Source organism: Oncorhynchus masou, chromosome 14 (assembly GCF_036934945.1).
Source record: "Oncorhynchus masou masou isolate Uvic2021 chromosome 14, UVic_Omas_1.1, whole genome shotgun sequence".
Taxonomy (NCBI): Eukaryota; Metazoa; Chordata; class Actinopteri; order Salmoniformes; family Salmonidae; genus Oncorhynchus; species Oncorhynchus masou.
This window is the reverse complement of record NC_088225.1, coordinates 13,845,214-13,867,206: the sequence shown is the minus strand read 5'-3', so window position 1 is coordinate 13,867,206 and position 21,993 is coordinate 13,845,214. Positions and strand designations below refer to the sequence as shown.

The window sequence follows — 21,993 nt, the reverse complement described above, 5'->3', positions numbered from 1 at the left end:
ATGGCTGGAACTAAGCAGTGTGAGGGGGAGGGGAAAAAACAGCAGGGTCAATGAGTGACCTGAGGAAGAAGAAACTGGTGTGTATCTGAGATCAGAGGCATGGAAGCCGTGGCAGGTTCTCACACATGCCCAGAGTAATACTGTTTGAAATACAACTGTGTGAGTGCTACAGGCCTTTAAAAAGCACTCTGGCCTAAAATACTTAAACTGAATTATATAAATTATCATACCAAACTAGCATTCATTTAGTGGTCAGCATGTTTACAGTTCAGACTCTTAAACCTAAACATCAACAAAACACCTAAACCTTCAAACCATGGCTTTTCATCCAGAGTACTGGTATCTGGTTAAGGTGAGAGGGCCATCTAGTGAACATACAAGATAACTACAATTTGTCAAAGATGCCTTAATAGTTCATTCTATTCAGCACATTTAGGATACAGCAATCAATCATGTGTAGTGCATAACCTGAATAAAGACAACAGCAGAGAGAAAAGTTTAATTACGAGACGCCTTTATTGTACTTTTTGGAATCCAGTGACACAGACGTGAGACAGAGTCCCGCCCTTCCCTTCTCACTTGTAGCCGGAGGAAGGCCTAAGGGGGAACGTACCGTTTATCTCACTTGTATTCTTAAATTAAACAGAAATATAATAGAACGACACACCCAGGTGCATTTCCACAGACCAAACGACATGCATTCAAGGGACTTAGAAACCACAGCGACTCCGGTCACACAGCTCCATCTCAAAGGAAACAAAACGACAAAACAAACTCACTTAAAAAAGTCAGCACTCTCTCCCTGTGGTCCACAATCTGCTAATCTAACCCTGTCCACCTTAAATCACTTTCAGGAGAAAACAACAAGGCAAAAAGACATACAGTCCAGCTATTCATACCAGGATTGCTTAAATATGTAAGTGTTGTTTTTTTTGCTATCATTTTTTAATTTTTTTAATTGATGGTGTATTTTAATTATGGAATACATTTGTCTCACTAAAAATCAGCTCATCTAGCTAAAACTAGGCCCCTCTCCACTGGCTTGTCTCCCTGTTATAGAATCTAGGTAAAATATATAAGTTCCAGTCGAGGGTCTCAGTGGGCCGTTGGTCCTCACAGAACAGAAGTGGTTCAGTTCAGTTCTCTTCACTGCCGCTGGCTGAACCCGCCTGAAACAGAAGCCCGAAGAAAAAACACTTAATCCTTCAACCCAATAAAACATAGCTTATTGATCACCAGCCTAGTCGACTGTAGACGTTTAAGAAAACATTACTGAAAACAAAAAACGTAAGTGTTAAAGACAATTCAAATAAAATACTGCTGATTTGAGTTACACAAGTTAATCAGTGTTGCTAGACAGCCTTCAGTGCAAAGAGCTTAGAAGAGGTCAACTTCAGTCAGGACAGTAGACAGCTTCGAATGGAAGCTTAAATTGACAGTTAAGTAGTGCCTCGATGTATTGTGCATGTGTCTTACTTCCTCCTGTTCCTCCTCGCTGTCGTCGTCGCTCACTACAGGTTTGGCCCGGGAGCCACGGCCCCTCCGGCGCTGGCCCTTCCCTCTGCCCTCCTTCTCCTTCCTCCCCAGCTTAATCTTCACCTTCACTGAACGAGCTGAAAGAGGCATGGACACAAATCCATGAGCTTACAATTCTTCAAAAGTTCAACAAATGATTAAATAGTTTAAAGGGGCAATCCCTGATTGCAACATCTATTTTTGGACTTTCAAATTAATGATTTACACCCATTGATTCTTGAAGAATATAAGTTCTAAATGCCTCATGAGCTGAGTTAAATTGGCACATTCCACCAGAATCAAAAATATAAACTTGTTTTACTCCTTTGTAAACAATGTAATTGTAAACAAACACTGTACAGCCTCAAAACATGGTTAAAACTATAATTATGCATTCATAGCTCAGTCTATGAATTTGAGAGTGGTTTCAACAGCCCCACCAGTCAGCTATTTACCAGACACTGGTGGGAGGAGGGTGGAACGCGTTGTTGTTTGAGCGGCAGATTGCCCTTTTAACAATGGACTATGACACTAAGTGCATATGCTTTTAAACTGGAAGAACTTGCCCCGATTGGTGTTTTTAAATCACTGATTAAGGATTTTGAGGCTGATTCCCTGCCCGGTCAATGTTTTTAATTTGCAGTTTTATACTTGTGTGAATTCAATGGTTTTTACTGGATGTCTGTGTAATTTTTTTGTAATGACTTGGTGCTGCCTATCTTGGCCAGGGCGCTCTTGAAAAAGAGATTTTAATCTCAATGAGCCCTTCCTGGTTAAATAAAAAAACACATGTAAATACTGTAACACTCACATTCAGACTCAGAGCCTTCGTCCACCTCCTCCTCTTCTTCCTCCTCACTGTCCTCTCCCTCACTCTCCTCCTCCTTCTCCTTTTCAATCTTCTGCCTGACACTGGTGAAGACTGACTGCAGTACGATGGAGTCCTCATAGATCTGGGTGGTGAGAGATGCCACAGAGAAATATAGAAGATGTCACCAGCAGGGTAACAGGCTACTGTGACATTTCTTCAGAGTATGAGAGATTCCATTCAATTCACCATAAAGGTTGTGACAAGTCTCCTCGGATCTGTAATACATTGGGCTGAAACAGGCCCTCCATATCCAGGCACCCCCACAGCGTTGTCTTATCATGCCCAACAACGGTCAGCCCCCCCTCACTCGCTCCCTGTCGCCAGACACTCACCAGAGAGCCCTCCAGGTTGAAGGTCTGAGCGTTACTACACAGCAGCATCACATCCTTCTCCAGGTCATTCAGGCTGCGGTACTTATGGCTGCGGATCCTCTCCTGGAGAGGAACAGAGGAGAGGACATCAGAATAGTCATCAGACCAGTAGAGAACAACACAGGACTGAGAAGATCAGAACTCGACAGCTAGATGTGACTTGTCAGTCCCCTAACCTCCCATAAGGACTGTTTTACTGAATGTGATTCCCTAGCCGATTCCTGCGATGTCTAATATTAAAGAAGTCTCGAAGTATTGCTCGCCTGAGGTAGATCACCTTATGATAAGCTGTAGACCACACTATCCTCATTATTCGGAGCCGTCTATTTGCCACCACAGACAGATGCCGGCACTTAAGACCGCAATCAACCCTACTCTATAATGCCAGAAGAAAACTTAAAATCAGGTTTACCACATTTTTTCCAGCATGTCACATGTGCAACTAGAAAAAAAAAAATCTAGACCGCCTTTACTACACACACAGAGATTCATACAAAGCTCTCCCCCGCCCTCCATTTGGCAAATTCTACCATAATTCAATCCTCCCAATTCCTGCTTACAAGTGAAAACTAAAGCAGGAAGTACCAGTGACTCACGCTACAGGACTATTTCGCTAGCACAGAGTGGAATATGTTCCCGAGATTCATCCAATGGCATTGAGGAGTATACAACCTCATTCGTCGGCTTCATGAATAAGTGCATCGACGACGTCGTCCCCACAGTGACCAGAAGCCATGGATTACAGGCAACATCCGCATCGAGCTAAAGGCTAGAGCTGCCGCTTTCAAGGAGCGGGACACTAATCCGGACGCTTATAAGAAATCCTGCTATGCCCTCAGACGAACCATCAAACAAGCAAAGCGTCAATACAGGATTAAGATTGAATCCTACTACACCGGCTCTGAGGCTCGTCGGATGTGGCAGGGCTTGAAAACTATTATGGACTATAAAGGGAAATCTAGACGCGAGATGCCCAGTGACACGAGCCTACTAGACGAGCTAAATGCCTTTCATGTTTGCTTCGAGGCAAGCAATACTGAAGCATGCACGAGAGCACCAGCTGTTCTGGATGACTGTGTGATAACACTCTCGGTAGCTGATGTGAGTAAGACCTTTAAACAGGTCAACATTCACAAGCCACGGGGCCAGACGGATTACCAGGATCTGTCAAGTGTCTTCACTGACATTTTCAACATCTCCCTAACCGAGCCCGTAATACCTACGTTTCAAGCAGACCACCATAGTCCCTGTGCCCAAGGAAGCGAAGGTAACCTGCCTAAATGATTACCGCCCCGTAGCACTCACGTCGGTAGACATGAAGTGCTACCAAGCTGAACAAAGGGAACACCTATGTGAGAATGCTGTTCATTGACTACAGTTCAGTGTTCAACACCATAGAGCCCATGAAGCTCATCACTAAGCTAAGGACCCAGGGATTAAACACCTCCCTCTGCAACTGGATCCTGGACTTCCTGACGGGCCGCCTCCAGGTAGTAAGAGTAGGCAACAATACATCTGCCAGGCTGATCCTCAACACTGGGGCCCCTCCGGGGTGTGTACTTCATCCCCTCCTGTCCTCCCTGTTCACCTACGACTCCGACACCATCATTAAGTTTCCTGACGACAACAGTGGTTGGCCTGATCACCGACAACGATGAGACAGCCAACAGGGAGGTCAGAGAACTGGCAGTGTGGTGCCAGGACAACAACCTCCCCCTCAACGTGAGCAAGACAAAGGAGCTGATCGTGGACTACAGGAAAAGGCGGGCTGAACAGCCCCTCATTAACAACGACGGGGCTGTGGTGGAGCGAGTCGAGAGTTTCATGGTCCTTGGTGTCCACGTCATCAATGAACTATCATGGTCCAAACATACCAAGACAGTCGTGAAGAGACCACGACAAAACCTTGTCCCCCTCAGGAGACTGAAAAGGTTTGGCATGGGTCCCCAGATCCTCAAAAAGTAATACAGCTGCACCGTCGAGAGCATCCTGACGGGTTGTATCCCCGCCTGGTATGGCAACTGCTCGGCATCTGACTTTAAGGCGCTACAAAGGGTAGTACGTACGGCCCAGTACATCAGTGGACCAAGCTTCCTGCCATACAGGACCTATAATAGGTGGTGTCAGAGGAAAGCCCATACAATTGTCAGAGACAACAGTCACCCAAGTCATAGACTGTTTTCTCTGCTACCACATGGCAAGCGGTACCAGAGCGACAAGTTTAGGACAAAAAGGCTCCTTAACAGCTTCTACCCCAAGCCATAAGACTGCTAAACAATTCATCTAATGGCCACTGGACTATATACATCCATTTGTTTTGTACACTGCTGCTACTCACTGTTTATTATCTATGCATAGTCACTTCACCCGTACATACATGTATAAATTACCTCAACAACTAACATGTACCCCTGCATACTGACTCGGTACCCCCTGTATATAGCCTTGATTTGTCATATTTTATTCTTTTTTACTTTAGTTTAATTGGTAAATATTTTTTTAACTCTTCTTGAACTGCACTGTTGGTTAGTAAGGGCTTGTAAAGTAAGCATTTCACGGTTGTATTAGGCGCATGTGACAAAGTTTGATTTGATTTAGTCTTATAACCGATATTAAAGGGTTAGTGCCGTACCTTAATCTTCCTGAAGTCGACAGGCTTGCGGATGAGCTCGTAGTACTCAGGCAGCTCCTTGCGAGAGGGCAGCTGGATGAAGACTTCACTCAGCTGGCGCCCATTGCTGCTGTGAAATAGGAGAACAGGGAAACTCCGGGATTAGTCCACCTCAACATGCTCTGCTCTGACCATCACATGACAAATTATGTTGCGTTTGTTGTCATGTGCTGACCTTCACTGAGTTATCTAGAAGAAAAAGAAACGCACACCTATTTAGAGGAGGTGCTGGCTAGCGGAGTAGAAAACTTGAAAATCGAACGAGAGCCGCACACTCTAGGAGCTCAGATGCAAAAATGTAATTACCAACGTTTCGACAGCCAAGCTGTCTTCATCAGGGTATAATCAGGACCTTCACTGAGTTGTCATCCAGACAGGAGCTCACCAACTCACCCGTCCTTGTACTTGATGACAGTGTCCACCACCTTCTTCATCTTCTTGGTGAGGGATGGGGGGTTAGGGGACAGTTTTTCAGCCGGAGGGCGCCCGCGTTTCTTGGCCTTCTTGACCTCCTCGTCCTTGTCACGGCTGCGACCACCGCCACTGGAGCTGGGTGTGGCCGGGCCGGGCATGTCGTCGCGGTCTCGCTTGCGCTTCCGGGTCGTCTTCTTGTGACGCACCTCCTCCTCGAGGTCCTCCAGATTACCGTCCTCTATGGCCTGTTGGAGGGGGAACCACACATCAGCATTGCGGGTCACAGACCATAGATCTCAGTTATAGGATTTTCAATTATTAGCTAAAAGCTTTTTCAACTACAACAGCTGGATAGTCGACCTTGAGCCACTGCTTCTCTGTGAGTGAGTCGCTGTAGTCCACCTCCTTGCGCTGGCGAGAGCCGCGACCAAACATCTTCTCCTCCTCCTCCTCACAGGTGAGCCTCTCCACCTCGGCATCATCCTTTAGGATCCAGGTGGGCAGCTCGTCATCCTCCATCAGACGGGGCTTTCTCTTGGGGTTGCGGGCGTCCTCGCGGCGCCGGTCCAGGTCCATACGCTGGAGGGGAGAGGGGGAGGTACATTGTTAGAAAAGAGGAGGGAAAAACAGGTGAAGAATGGTATATTTCCATCTTAAGTCTATGCATGGATGTCATTTTATCAGACTTGAGGTTGTGTCAAAGCCTCCAACAGGGCAGTCTTCAGTCTAGAGGTTGACCGTGAAGCCTCCAGTTGCCTCAAGAAAGACTCAGACTACATTACTGTAAATCCTGAAGAACTATGGGACTGACCATGAACTGGTCAAACTCCTCCTCGCTCCTGGCAATCATCTGGTTGACGGTCTCATCATCAGGCACCTCATCCTCCTCCTGTAGACAATAGAAAGGGTGAACACAGGGCTGTTAGTGGTGCCTCAGTCTCTGAACTAGAATTCTTGAATGCTTATCAGTTTTGTTAGTATCATATAAAGTGCATTATAACATGTAGCACGTGATGTATTGGAGTAAATATCCTACAATAGGTGTGATGCATATGTCTACCAGGAAACCACTGCTCCTACTAACTGTATAGATAGAACAGACTTCCAGCTAGGACGGCTACTATGTTATTGAAAAAGAGCTTCATTAAATAAATAAAAAGTAAACATTTTAAGAAAACGCAGGAAGAGGAGAAGAGGGTAAACCAAACCTAAAAAAAGGAACAGCCCCTAAATCCAGAAGGTAGAGAGGAGGAGAGAAAAGTAAAGAAAGGTTAAATGGTAGGGAGGCGTGTGGGTGGTTGGGTAGTGTGGTGGACGGTCATGATCACACCCACCAACGCCCCCCCAGCGCGCCAGCCCCCCGGGGCCCCGACCTCGTCCTGTTCCTCATGCTCCAGGATGGCCTGCAGGAAGGCACGTCGCTCGTGACTCGACGACTTCTGGTCAAACATGCCGGCCTGGATGACCTTCTGGTCCACGTTCAGCTTGTACTTGGCCGCCGCCAGGATCTTCTCCTCTACACTTTGAACGGTGCAGAGACGTAACACACGCACCTCGTTCCGCTGCCCGATACGGTGGGCTCTGTCCTGGGCCTGCAGATCCTGTACAGGGGAGGGAGAGAGAAAGAGAGGGGTGAGTGATCAGAGTTAGGGGGAGGGCAGGACATGGGAGTTGGCTGTTACCTCACAAAATCACCTCAATAGCCACTAATCCTAGCTGTTTTCTAAATATATATCAATAACTCCAGTGAGATTCCTAGAGCATAATACTGCAGTAGAGGGTAATGAGCTGAACCTGATGTGGGTTCCAGTCGGAGTCAAAGATGACCACAGTGTCAGCAGACTGAAGGTTGAGGCCCAGCCCGCCGGCCCTGGTGCTGAGCAGGAACACAAAGTACTGAGAGGCGGGGTCATTGAAGGTCTTCAAAAGCATCCCACGATCCTCAGCCTTAGTGGTTCCTATGGAGACAAAGACCAATGGTGATAGTTACCAGTTTCCACAGGAAACAACAGCCGGAGGGATATGCAAATAACATGAGCTCAGCTTGTGATCGTACATCAGGCTAGCCCACACCACAATGTTGAGCTATTGTGTTCTAGTAAACTGCATACTGTAAGTACAAAACAAATCCTACACATAGTACTGTTTTTCTCATAGTACAAAATACTTCTGGAATTTGACTTGAATTAATTTTCCGAGCACAAGCCACCAGACTAAATAACTCTCCTATCCCGCCTCTCACCGTCCAGACGCAGGTACTTAAAGTTGCGCCAGCCAAAATAGTCCTCCATGATGGTCATGGTGGAAGTCATCTGACAGAAGAGCAGGACCTTGTGGTCGGTGACCATCAGCTTGGGCAGGATACGGTCTAGCAGCTCAAACTTCCCAGCGGCGCGGTACAGGTCAGGTCTGGAGGAGGCAGGGGACGAGAACAGAGGGGTGGATGAGGGAACGCGCCACACATAGTAAGATCAACCACAGCACCATGGAGCATCAACATGCAACGTCAGCAGATGCTTTGCTTACCCAGACACTACGCCTCCAGTGAATCCCAAATGCTCAGAGAAGGACTCCTGTGAACAGACGAGTCACAACTACTCGGTTAAAATGAGAAGCTTTAACCACAATCTTACACCTCAGTCAACATCTCTTCTCAATTCATGGAAGAGTTGAGGTGGGCCCTTGTACTGTACCTCGATCTGCTGGAACATGTAGGGATGGTTACAGATCTTCCTCAGCTGCATGATGGTGTTCATCAGGGTCTTGGTGCCTCCTTTACCCTGAAACACAACACTCCGCACTTAGTTATCCTGTAGTACCCATCTACACAGCCCAATATAACTGACCCCCAGTCCGTTGTTAGGGGGTGTATGGAGAGCAGTGAGGGGGTTCTCTACTCCTCCTTACCTTCTTGTCTTTCTCAGAGCCGTCGGTGAGCAGCACACCCTTAGCCTGCATGTGTCTGTACAGCACTCTCTGCAGGGCCGACATGTCACACTTGATCACATACTCCACCTGGGTAACACACACACACAGAGAACAGGTTAAACCATTGCATTGATTGGACTGATATGAGTTTAAAGTACTAAAAGAATCAATTCATTCATAATTCAAGTCATAAGGTGAATTCACCAATTTGTAAGTCGCTCTGGATAAGAGCGTCTGCCAAATGACTTAAATGTAAATGTAAAAATGTAAATTCATCTTTAGTGTCTATGGAGACTGAAAGCCAAGTGATTGACAGGAGTCAGACCTTCTCAGGCAGCTGGGACTCCACTTCCTTTTTCAGTCTGCGCAGCAGGAAGGGGCGGAGCACTTTGTGCAAACGACGGATAATCAGGATGGTCTCTTCCTCGTTCAGATCCACCTAGGGTTGAGAGAGAGGGGGGGGTAAGAGTCCAACCATGATGACCCCAATGTCTCCAAAACACCCCTCTCCACAGCCCTCTCCAGAGCCTTGACCAACTCACCTTCTCTCCGGTCATGGCGAAGGGGGCGTTGAACCACTGCTCAAAGGTAGTGCAGGACTTGAAGATGGTCGGCAGCAGGAAGTTGAGCAGGGCCCAGAGCTCCGGCAGCTTGTTCTGCAGCGGGGTGCCGGTCAGCAGCAGACGCCGCGGGGCCAGGTAGTGGGTGTTCAGAACCACAGTCAGCTTACAGTGGTGGTTTTTCATACGGTGGCCCTCGTCCACTATCATGTACTTCCATCGCAGCTGAGAGGGAAAGAGTACAGTGGCGTGAGAAGATGAAATGGAAGTTTCCATAGGTTCACCTGTCTGACTAGGGCCATTTCTAAGGCGGTGGCAGGGTGATTTGAAGAGGTGGGTCCCTACCTTAGCCAGCACTTGCTTGTCTTTGATGATGTACTCGTAGGTGGTGAGCAGTACGTTGAACTTGCCGCTGCGTAGGATGGGGAGGAACGCCCGGCGAGCTTGTGGGGAACCCTGGACAGAGACATAGTAGAACACACATCAACTTTACATCCACAGAACACTATAATCAAAGGATATTCACATGTACATGCGGACCACCTACTATGCAAGCGTTGAAAGGGGCTACTCACTTTGTAAGAGACTTTCACCACCGTTGGAGCCCACTTATCAAACTCATACACCCAGTTGGACAGAGTTCTGAAAACAAAGATGGGAGATAAAGTGTATGTTTATCAATTTCTCTGTCCACCTCAAGTCGCACTGACACAACACAAGGCACTGACGCAACACAAGGCACTGACACAACACAAAAATATCTATGACCGTGGAAAATACCCATAACAGCCCTTTCGGGCTTGTATCCGTATAATTACGGGTGAGAATCTCGATTGAAACAACAGAAATACTGCATCAGCTCCGGTCCATAAAGGAGCTGAGAACCAACTAGAGGAAAGGAGAGGGACTCACGAGAGGGGCACGATGATGAGGAAGGGGCCGTTGATACGCTTGTGCTCCATGAGGTAGGTGATGAGGCCGATGGTCTGGATGGTCTTGCCCAGACCCATCTCATCAGCCAGGATCCCATTCAGGTTGTTGTTGTACAGAGACACCAGCCACTCCAAGCCCTTGATCTTAGAGGAGAGAGGGACACAAACCACTCATTATACATGGTCATCAGGTACGCATGGCTTTGGTCATGTGTCATCTCTTCTTTTTTGAGACGTTACTTCTTGTAAGCATTGTGAAAGGTAATGAAACACTACAGCATGCATTGTGTATGGGAAATCATGTTACTGTGACGTGGGTAGACTGTGTACCTGGTAATGCTTGAGCTGCCCGTTGACCAGCAGCGTGGACTGTTTGTCCACCGTCTCAGTGACGGCGTGGGCCACAGCATAGTAAGACTGCAGGCCTCGGGCGAACGCCGCCTCGGCACTGTTATACTCGTCATCCACATCCTGCTTGGCTCCTTCGATGATGTAGCGAACGTCGACCTCGGACACGTCCTCTGTGTCGGGGTCGGGGATCTTCTTCTTCTCCTCGGTGGGAGCCTGGGAGGGCTGGGGCTCCACCTCTTCCTCCTGAGGGGTGCGGAGCAAGAGGATGGACTCAGATACAGACGCCATACAGCCTGGCTCAAACTGTCTCAGCCAAGGTCAAGTCAAAAGACGTTATCGAATCGGAATAAAATATGCTTTATGGAAACTAGAACACGGCTTGTCCCATGAACTGGTCAGGATTAAAATTCATCTGGAAAAGATCTCTGTTTCAGTAAAGATATTTACAGCACAATATGTTTTGATTTACATTAATATAAGCTTCATTGTACACAATGCAGAGAAAGGGTTACATTAGTTGGACTTGGCCATGACCTAGTTTCTGAAAGCCCAAGGAAAGAGTGGTACGCCTCTGAACAGACCCCACACCAAGGTCTCATCCACGGCGATCTGCTTACATTTATTTAAAGGCGTCCTGAGGTTTACGATATACATATATTAAAGGGGAAAGTGGGGGTTAAGGAGAGCATTGTGGTCTCCAAGGTACATACCTCCTCTTCCTCTGAGCCACTGTCCTCGCTGTCTGAACGAGGGGCCACTTCATACCTGCAGGAGAAAAGTTGAAATGATTAGTTGTGATGCCTGATGAAATTGTTTTGAGATGACAGTGTTTATGTACTTATGGCTAAGCAACCGTGTGAAGAGCATTTAGATTTGTACAATGTTCATCCTTTCCCAAGGAAAATGATATTCCATATTCCTCAGGCTCTCGTGTCACCATTATTCCCACAGTCTGGGTAAACAAGAGTTTACTGACCCAGGGTTCATCTCCAGCCAGGTGTCCAGCTGGCCAGCCCGGGGCGCCTCCAGCCCCGTCAGGATCTTCCCACTATCTACATGGATCACCTTCACAGGCAGGTCACTCATCTGACTGGTCTCATCCAGAGGCTGAGAGTGGAAGAGGGAGTGAGTGAGAAATTGACTGGAAACTGTGTGATATATTACCTGCCAATATGATCATTTCATGGTAAATTAAACAAGTATTCCTGTGGCCTTGTGAAAAACAGGGAGCCTGGAAACAATTCTACCTTCTAGTTTCTTATCAACACATCATGGGGCAAATGGCCTATTACCAGACATGAAAAGGGCCTATTACCAGACATGAAAAGGGCCTATTACCAGACATGAAAAGGGCCTATTAGTTAAAATGTTGAGTGATGGGGCTTACATTCATTCATTATATTGTTCTCACAAACTGATGGTAGAGAAGATGACTTTGTCAAAAAGCTTGGTGGGAAATTGTCTGGATTTTATCGGACCAAATCTTTCACTCGGGATCTGAAACTCACCTCTCCGTCGGGTCCCAGGGCAGGAGGCTGGCCCTCCCCACTCTCTGGCTTCTAGGGAACATGAACATCAGTTTCTCATATTGCAATGACAGGCTCAACAACGGAAACACAGGGGGCCGCATATCACAGTAAAACACAAGGTAACACAATACAACAAATGGAACTTCAGAAAGATGCACTTTCAACATTTGTCCTTGGCCTCATTCTTCACCTTCTTCTTCTTCTTTTTTTTCTTCTTCTTCTTATCCTTGAGGGCCTGATCAGCCTTGTGGGCTCTGACCAGATCGGTGAGGTTGGCCACGTACTCGTCTGTCTGCTGCAGCAGGTAGGCCAGGCGCTTGTCTTTCTTCTGGTCAATCAGCTTACGGTAGCCCTCCTCATCTTCCGCCTAGGGAAGGACACACATTGACTACGGGTGTTAGAGTAGATCTATGGCTATTTAATAGTGACTGTGTAAACGATCACGCAGCTGTATGATCACTCACCATCAGCCTCCTCATTCTCTCCTTCTCAATGCGCTCGTTCTCCTTCTTCTGCTCGCGCTCAGTGTTGGCGTGGTACGTGGCCACAGCTTTGGTGGCCTTCTGGAGCTTGGCTGTGATGGAGCGGTGGTACTCCTTGAAGTCTTTAGCATGCTGAAGGATGCTGTTAAGGTATTCCTGTACAAAAACCTCAGAATATTAGTGTCTATACAATACAACGCAAAGCACTGGAGGTCTAACAAGAATGTGAGGATCATCTGACATCCAGGTTGGGAACCTGGCGTCTCAGCCCCGACCCCTCTGTGTACCTGGCGTCTCAGCCCCGACCCCTCTGTGTACCTGGCGTCTCAGCCCCGACCCCTCTGTGTACCTGGCGTCTCAGCCCCGACCCCTCTGTGTACCTGGCGTCTCAGCCCCGGACCCCTCTGTGTACCTGGCGTCTCAGCCCCGACCCCTCTGTGTACCTGGCGTCTCAGCCCCGACCCCTCTGTGTACCTGGCGTCTCAGCCCCGACCCCCTCTGTGTACCTGGCGTCTCAGCCCCGACCCCTCTGTGTACCTGGCGTCTCAGCCCCGACCCCTCTGTGTACCTGGCGTCTCAGCCCCGACCCCTCTGTGTACCTGGCGTCTCAGCCCCGACCCCTCTGTGTACCTGCCGTTTCAGGCCCGACCCCTGTGTACCTGCCGTTTCAGTCCTGACCCCTGTGTACCTGGTGTTTCTGGCGTCGTTTGCGCTCCTGTTCAATCTTCTGTTGCTTCTCCAGTTTCTCTGTGATGCGGGCCTCACGGAGGGACTGCCGCTTGCTGCGCTTGTAGGCCTTAGCGTTGAGGGCCGTCTCCAGGGCCGTGTCACGACGCATACACACCACTACCTCCTGACGCAGCTGTCTCTGGAAATTTAGCAGCCTCAGGGCCTTTAGCTCGATGTTGGCTTTGGTGCGCAGGTCTCCGGCCAGAGACCCTGGTAGATGCTCCAGCTCCTGGATACGGTGGGTGATACGAGCCTGCAGCCTGTACTCTCTCTCCTGGAGGATCTCCACTGGGTCCAGGCCACGGGGCTTCTGGATGGGCGTGATGCGGTTCTGTTTCTGGTGCAGCACCATGGGTGGGGGCTGGGGGGGCTGCCCGGGGGACTGGGTCTGGGGGGGCATGACCGGGGAGGCAGCAGGGGGCACGGAGGGGGGAGCAGGGGAGGGTCTCCCAGTGGGCTGAGGGGGAATCAGCTTCTGGGGGGCACTGGATGGAGCAGCAGCATTCACCATGGGCCCTAGAACATATGGCATTGAAATAGTTATTAGTTCTGCCATCCCACAGAGTGCTTTGGTGCAATTATTATCTGTTCAACATGTGTGTATTACTTGTTTAATTTTTATTTAACTAGGCAAGTCATTTAAGAAGAAATTCTTATTTACAATGACGGCCTACCGTTGTGATAGGTCTGGTGAAACTATCAGCACAGGAAAGAGAAGAACATGGACTAAAAACTCTACAGACTAGTGCCCTCTCCACACAGGTGAATCACTGCCCAGGGGTCAAGCTGAGGCTCACCTTCGGGCCATTGTTTAGGGGGTCCATTGGTGGGCTGGCCCTGCATACCAGGGGGAACACCTGACGGTCCTGGAGGAGGCATGTTTGGGCCTACCATTCCTGCAAGATGACATTAGAAATGATCAGACACTGCCTGGGCATTCATGTCTACTGAAGTCTAGTTAACGTAGAAAATTGTGCCTGAACTGAGAACATGTGTTCAAGTTTCACCACCAGGGGTCCCCGTTCAGCATTCAAATTATTCATTTTATTTGTTTGAGAGAGAGAACATTTGTGTGTCATTCATAGGGTTGCAAAACTCATTGACAGCCTGTGTAGCATAACTTTGGACATTCCCCCCCTCACCATGAGGTCTGTTGTAGTTTGCTGGTGGCTGTCCAGGCCCCGCTCCAGGCCCAGAGGAAGGGGGCATGTTGGGCATCCCTGGCTGCTGCTGCATCCCTGGCATGGGCCTCTTGCCCTGCACGGCCATTTGCAGGTGGTCTGGCAGGGGCTGGCTGCGAGACAGCATCTTGTAGGCCATGATCTGGGCCCTAAGCTGGTGTAGCTGGTTTTGGTTGAAGGGGGTGGGTCCACCTGGCCCAACACCGCCTGGCCCAGAACCACCACTCGGCCCTGCAACCCCAACGCGGTTCTGCTGGCCCATGGCCTGGGGGTCACCTCCCTCCATGGGGACACCTTGGCCAGAAGGCATCATGGGGCCGGGGGGAGGGCCGTTGGCTGGCACAGGGCTGGGAGAGTGCTCAGAACCCCCCAGTGGAGAGGGGTAGCCTGGGGAGGAGAGACAACAGCACAGGTCAGAAAAGTCATCTTCCCTGGTAATGGTAGGGCATGACTGGCCCTTTAACTGAGAACAGCGGGAAACTGATTTGAATGACTAAAATAATGGCTAGATACATCGAAAATGGTGGCGAAATGGATGCTTACAGACCAGTAGAAATGTTAAACAAATCCAGACTGGTATTATGATTATGAGCTGGCCTGGCGATACAAACACTTTACAAATCAGTCTCTAACAGATATGCACACATTACAGCTGAGCCTTGCCCTCTGTCGCACCAGTCAATACAGGGTAGAAGAGTCAACAGAAAAACACCCTCTCCTGTGTTACAGTATTTCAACAGCCCCTCTGTCCCTCTTTCCTTGGTGACTGAGTAGTTTTGTAGCAGACAGCTGCCACCAGCATAGTCTGAAAGGGGAAGCCTCATGCCCCCCCCATCTGAGCGTCTGCTGCTCACGCTACCCAACAAAAGACAGAAGTGAAAGAGGAGAAACTAGCTGGTTGAGTTCACAGTACAAGTGCACATGCGTCTACACGAGTTAGCATTCTCTTCTCAGGTAATTGGCTTTAAAAACAATTGTGCTTAACTCTAAAATCATAAGCACCATATTTAGAGCATATGGAAAGCTAATAAGTTGACCTTTTGTGTAAAGCTTCTTCAATAACAGAGTCAATGTTTCCTCTATCCAATCTAATTAGTACCCCATGGTATGGTACCTTGGGAATGTTGGTCCATGGGGCTAGGAGGGGGTCCCATTCCAATGTGGCCTCCACCTGGTCTCATGCCCATGCTCTTCATCGGTCCATAGCGAGGGTCATCAGACATGCCCTTCTCATGCATGCCTTCCATAGGCTGGGAGAAGACAACACACATTAATACATTAACATAAGCATGTCCTACTTAGATAGCACATACATTTCTTATGTACAGTAAAGGAAGAATATCAAATCAAATTTTATTTGTCACATACACATGGTTAGCAGATGTTAATGCGAGTGTAGCGAAATGCTTGTGCTTCCAGTTCCGACAATGCAGTAATAACCAACAAGTAATCTAACTAACAATTCCAAAACTAATTTCTTATACACAGTGTAAGGGGATAAAGAATATGTACATAAAGATATGAATGAGTGTTGGTGCAGAGCAGCATAGGCAAGATACAGTAGATGGCATTGAGTACAGTATATACATATGAGATGAGTATGTAAACAAAGTGGCATAGTTAAAGTGGCTAGTGATACATGTATTACATAAGGATGCAGTAGATGATAGAGTACAGTATATACGTATACATATGAGATGAATAATGTAGGGTATGTAAACATTATATTAGGTAGCATTGTTTAAAGTGGCTAGTGATAGATTAATGCTAGCCTAGTATACATTTTTAAAAAGCCGTCCTAAAATGTTACCGCATACATTACATTTAAGGATATGCCCGTTTTCTGTCTTACTTTGTGCATCTGATGCATATTCTCCTGAGGATATACTGAGGGCCCCTGTTGTGGGTGGGAGTGCCCAGAGGCTGGGGGACCTGGGCTGGGTCCCATCATGCTATGAGCAGAGCCCGGGGAAGGGCTGGGGCCCATCATTGCTCCTGGAGAAGGCCCCGGTCCTGGGGAGGGGCCCGGCCGAGGCGTCCCTCCCATGGGGGGGTCTGGGGTGGACATCTCTCAGCTGAGTCTGAGAATGTGACAGCACCAAGCACCACTCTGCAGAGAGGACAAATTACAGATGATACTGACCAAATTGTAGTTGACAATCTTGCAATATTTGTTTGCGTTTGTTGGCTGAACCTGCACCAAATCTCCAGTGGTTTACCTTCATAGCTTGTTTTCCATTATCTTTTTTTGTGCAATTTAATTTCCATGACGGAACAAAAAACATGTTGTTTTCTCATGACTCTTGTCACTCTGCAGCAGACATATGGTATTATAATTTGATTTTAAGGCTCCTATAAATATCCTGCTTAATATAATATGTGTCATTATCACAAATCAACTGCATTATACTTAAATACTTCAACCAGTAAAATGGCTCTTTGGCTAGCTTTTGCCACAGCATTTATCAATGAGCGTTAGGATTCTAGCTAACAATTGATGCATCCCCCAAAAAATATTTTGCAAAGACGACAACCAAATATAATCTTAGCAACTTTCAAGCAAGAATCAAAACATAATTGTAAGTGTATGAGAACCCTAAAAAGTTACTTTGGTTCAAAAGTAAATCTTGGCTATGTTGAATGGGCGCAGATGGCAACAGATTTTTACTGCAGCCAAGAGTCACGCGCATCTTTGTGTAACGCTAGTATTTCATGTACTGTAAACGGTTCTATAGAATCATGAGAATCACAATAAATATTTTATCGCACCTAAGTATTGTGATATCATATCGTGAGGTCCCTGGCAATTCCAAGCCCTAGTGCGTACCAGATCTCTATGTAGCCATCATCCACAAATGGACTTTGTGTTCTCTGAGCTGTGGGTTCTCAGATGTGCCCAACTGACCCAAAATACACCAGTTGCTCTGAATAACAAGAACCAATTCTCAAAATAGCCTCTTTGTAGTCATTTGAGTATGTTTTGTGTTAATATGCACGGCTGGCACAAATATACACAAGTAGGATTAGAAAATAAGACACTAGACTGGTAGAACCTGAAAGCACAGCTCACACATCTCCTGAGTTAGCTTATTTGAAAGCCAGTTTCTGCTTCAGTCACAAGGTGGCCAATTATGTCAAGATATTAGCCCAAGCAATCTCAACTTAAGACAAAAGTAGGAGTGTAGGCAAAAACACATCAACCACACCGACTCTCGAAATGGGGCCACCCCAGGGGTGCGTGCTTAGTCCCCTCCTGCACTCCCGGTTCAGTCACGACTGCATGGCTGTGCACAACTCCATTAAAGAATGAACATGGTCCACACACACACCAACACAGTCCTGAAGAAGGCACGACAATGCCTCATTCCCCACAGGAGGCTGAAAAGATTTGGCAAGGTCCCTCAGATCCTCAATAAGCTATACTGCTGCACCATTGAGAGCATCTTGACAGGCTGCATCATCGCTTGGCATCCAAATGCAAGGCACTACATAGGGTAGTGCGTGAGGCACAGTACATCACTGGGGCCGACCTCCCTGAATTCCATGACCTCTTTACCAGACGGGGTCAGAGGAAAAACACTAGAAATTGTCAGACTCCAGTCGCCCATGTCATAGACTGTTCTTTCTGCTACTGCACGGGAAGCGGTACCAACGCTGGAACCAACAGGACCCTTAACAGTGTCTACCCCCAAGCCAAAAGACTGCTAAATAGTTAACCAAATAGCTACACAGACTTTCTGCATCGACCCCCTTAAGCACTAACCCTGACTCATCATATACACTGCTGCTACTACTTATTATCTATCCTGTTGCCTAGTCACTTTACCCCTACCTATATGTATAGCTATCTACCTCAATTCCCTCGTACCTCTGCACATCGACTCGGTATGGGTACCTCTGTGTATAGCCAAGTTATCGTTACTCATTGTGCATTTTGGCTATTCCTCATGTTATTTTTATATTTTCCCCTGCATTGCTGGCAAGTTAGTCTACACCTGTTCGTTGTGAAACATTTGATTTGTTGAATGAAACCAATGTTCTGTTGATCTTCAGTTTGCACAGGCCCACCTAAAGACCTCTAGATGATTACATAGAGTGCCTGCCTTTGATAATACAACCCATATCACAAATAAATTATAAAATTGTATACTTTTACTAATAATTGCACAGATAGTTGGAGAGAAATATGCTTTAATGACTAAATATTTTTTCCCAGCGTGTGGCGATTGACAGAATGAGGAGAGTTCTTGTTTGGAAACCTTACACTCAGACGAGGTGATTCAGATGATGCTGCCCAGCAGCAGCTGCATGCATAAAAAGAACCCCCATACACTCCCGACAGCATAAACAACATAAAAGGTAAACAGCAACCATGATGTGTGGTTAAAGTTGTCGACATCATGACATTCATGTTAGTGAGACGAGTAACATTATAGCTAGCTATTTAAACAATTGAGAGTGGAATCTATTGTCGTTCCTCCTCACTAGATATTGTTATGTTAAGTTATGTCCAAGGAGTGATGCATTCTCTTTGGTGAGACAGTAGTAGCTTGATACTGTAAACCCTGCTACCGGCGACTTGACTTAAGCTAACCAGCTTTAGTAAAACACGGATATTTAGCTAGCTAGTGAGCAATAGTTGCCGGTTGCAGTTGGTAATCGTAGAAATTGAATTACGGTAGCTAACTGGGCAAAGACTTCGTTCGTTAACTACTTGCTAAATATTTAGTTATAGACGCTAACTAACCAACGTAAAAAAAAAACAGTTAATGGATGCTAAGCTAATGTGGTGTAGTTAGCTAGCTTTCTAGCCAAGCTATGCTATGTATAGTAACTCAGTTCCGTTTACAACACAGGTCAGAAACCATTCAGTCATGTGATGTGCTAACAAACATTGTTTTCTAGCTACATAATGTGTATAAAATGAAAACTAAAAACAAAGAAACACTGCCAGACAGTTAGCTAACGTTAGCTGGTATAGGATCTACTAACCGAACATGCTGTCGTTACAAAATGTATGGTGAGAATTGGGTTATTTTTCTGACTTTGGAGATGCAGCAAGAGAGTAAAAGTTAAACAATCCTTTCAGTTGATTGATCCAACCTGCATCCCGTACCCCCGCTCTAGCTAGACAGATACATTTACCAAAAACACAATTCATTCATTTCACTCTGACGCCAGTCTGCACTGCAGACAAGACTAATAAATGTCGGTCTTGATGCTAACGTTCCTTCCAACCCAACGATAAGCAAAGGGTATTAGAAACTGAAATTACGTCTCAATAAACCAAATAAGGATAACATCGACGAAGTATTAAAAATACAACGGTTGAATCTGACTTACATTGAAATCACCCTTCGCCGATAGGTCCCTTCGATTTCCAACGCTAGCCAGAAACAAAGAGCGACCTAGCCTGTTAGCTTTTTTTTCTCTCACCACCCCCACTTCTTGTCTGATTGTATCGCCAAGGAACGGCCTTCACTACAGCAACCGTGATACAAGAGCGCCCCCCCCTACACGTTCATCCCCCATGAACGACTAGAAAATCAACGCATGCCCAGTCTAGGCCCCATTGCAGAGAAGAATGTGGGCGAAGTATGTCGACGTGGGGGATGGGTGTACAAGTTATTATAGAACAGCATTATTACACGTAGTAAAATAAGATAATGAGGGATCCTTGTTGATAGTAGTCATTGACAGTAACAATGAAATCAATTGAACTTCGTTTACATACATTTTTCTGCCTGAATAAAATGTGCAATGTCAAAAAAGCATTTGCCAATGTCAACACAAGCTTTTTTCTTTTTTTCCCTAGGCAAGTCAATTAAGAACAAATTCTTATTTACAATGACGGCCAAACCCGGACGACACCCTATGGGACCCCCAATCACAGCTGGATTCGAACTGTCGTGACGCCTCAAGCACTGAGATGTAGTGCCTTACTACACCGAACCCAAACCGGCTGCGCGCGTGCGCTATCGTGCATAAATGTATCCTGTCCCCCTACACCAAACGCGATCACGACACGCAGGTTAAAATATAAAAACAACCTCTGAACTAATTAGTGTTGGTTCAGAGTTTGTTTTGATATTTTAACCTGCGTGTCGTGCTCGCGTTTGGTGTAGGGGGACGAAATAAATTTATGCACGATGGCGCACGCGCGCAGCCGGTTTGGGTTCCGTGTTTGACCGCTGCGCCGCTCAGGCTCGCCACTTAGTAGGTGGCGTAGTATAGGCTTGGGCCTTCCGCAAATGACTTGTGTGGGAATGATACTATAAAGACACAGAAGAGCCTTGTCTAGAATAACTCCTGAGCTGCAAAATAGAAAGTAAACATGATTTAGGCTAGGCCTATTCCACGATCTAAATATGTGTGTTATTTAATGGACATATAATTGCATAATGTATATTTATAGCCATGTGGAGCTACTGTAGTGAGCATGTAACCTAATGAATCACACTTTTTCCAGTATTTGGGAGCGCAAACTTATATTAGGTATTATATTATCCATAACATATAACAGACAAAACAAAATATTGATTAAGTGTTGGCTATAACCTGTCTTGAGCGAAATAGTCTTGACTATTTGGGACTCATTGGCTATCCATAGCCTATTCTTAGTGCCAGATCTGTTTTTCCCTCAGCCACTGCATATGCTTCAACTGTTTTGTTTCAAATGTATTTAGAGGCTATATTTAGAGGCCTGTGAGCTAGGGTCTTTTTTAAGGGGAGGCCTATAATAAAAACAGTTATAAAACACAAATAGAATTCTACAATTATTCCACAATACACCAGTACCCAAAATGATAGCCTACATTGCAATGCTTCAAGTTGATGGCCCATTGTTTTATTTGGATAGGCCTAAATTAAACATTGAATAATTAAAATGATAGGCTACTTGAGAATTTAGATACCTTTGAATACACACATGGATTTCAATAAACAAACATAAGACTGTTCTATTCTCTTTGATTTAGTTCCTATTGGAACTCAGACCATAAACAGAATGGATGACATACTGACTGACTAAACTGAATGAGGAATTAAATGTTGAAATATGTTAGGATGATGAGTTGCATGCATTGTGCATGCTCTGTACTTTATTTGGCTAGTAGGCAAATAGGCCTACATTAGGGTATAATGACTATGGCTGCATGCCCCCAGAAGGGCATCTTCTGAGGCTGAGGGGTGCTTTTCCGAAGGCGCATAGTGCTGTGGTGCTGCATGGAGATCACAAGCTCTTCAACTGGGCAGCTGTCACACAATGGAGGGAATAGCCTACATGGAGTCTACTTAAGACCACTGCAACAGTTATTGTAACGTGTGGGAATAAGATCATGCTAGACTTGGCCTACGTTTAACCTCTCCCTTGTTCATTTTTAAGGCCATATGTCCATGACCCGATTCATATAAATCATGTCAAATTATTTGAAATTCATATTAACCCCTCCTACAGAAT

At 46.5% G+C, this 21,993-nt stretch overlaps 1 protein-coding gene across 4 annotated transcripts; it reads right to left on the bottom strand.

The window, feature by feature from the left end:
* Positions 1–497: 497 nt before the first annotated feature.
* LOC135554312 (transcription activator BRG1-like) lies at positions 498–20,031 on the bottom strand. 4 transcript variants are annotated; one of them, XM_064986548.1, is made up of 31 exons: positions 19,878–20,031; positions 16,387–16,644; positions 15,649–15,784; positions 14,496–14,921; positions 14,151–14,249; positions 13,313–13,869; positions 12,607–12,780; positions 12,333–12,509; positions 12,122–12,169; positions 11,590–11,720; positions 11,324–11,378; positions 10,593–10,856; positions 10,243–10,406; positions 9,906–9,972; positions 9,676–9,786; positions 9,313–9,555; positions 9,096–9,209; positions 8,750–8,857; positions 8,536–8,622; positions 8,369–8,415; positions 8,085–8,251; positions 7,637–7,800; positions 7,177–7,443; positions 6,654–6,731; positions 6,203–6,421; positions 5,822–6,087; positions 5,390–5,495; positions 2,719–2,820; positions 2,327–2,468; positions 1,477–1,613; positions 498–1,169 (listed from the first exon to the last, which is right to left on the bottom strand). In XM_064986548.1, the coding sequence occupies exons 2-31, from the start codon at positions 16,600–16,602 to the stop codon at positions 1,137–1,139; spliced, it is 4,905 nt and encodes a 1,634-aa protein (XP_064842620.1). In that variant the 5' UTR covers positions 16,603–16,644; positions 19,878–20,031; the 3' UTR covers positions 498–1,136. The 4 variants fall into 4 exon arrangements, with proteins under 4 accessions (XP_064842620.1, XP_064842618.1, XP_064842619.1 ...); XM_064986546.1 differs by having other exon boundaries at positions 12,122–12,172; positions 19,878–20,030; XM_064986547.1 differs by having other exon boundaries at positions 5,390–5,498; positions 19,878–20,030.
* Positions 20,032–21,993: the final 1,962 nt, after the last annotated feature.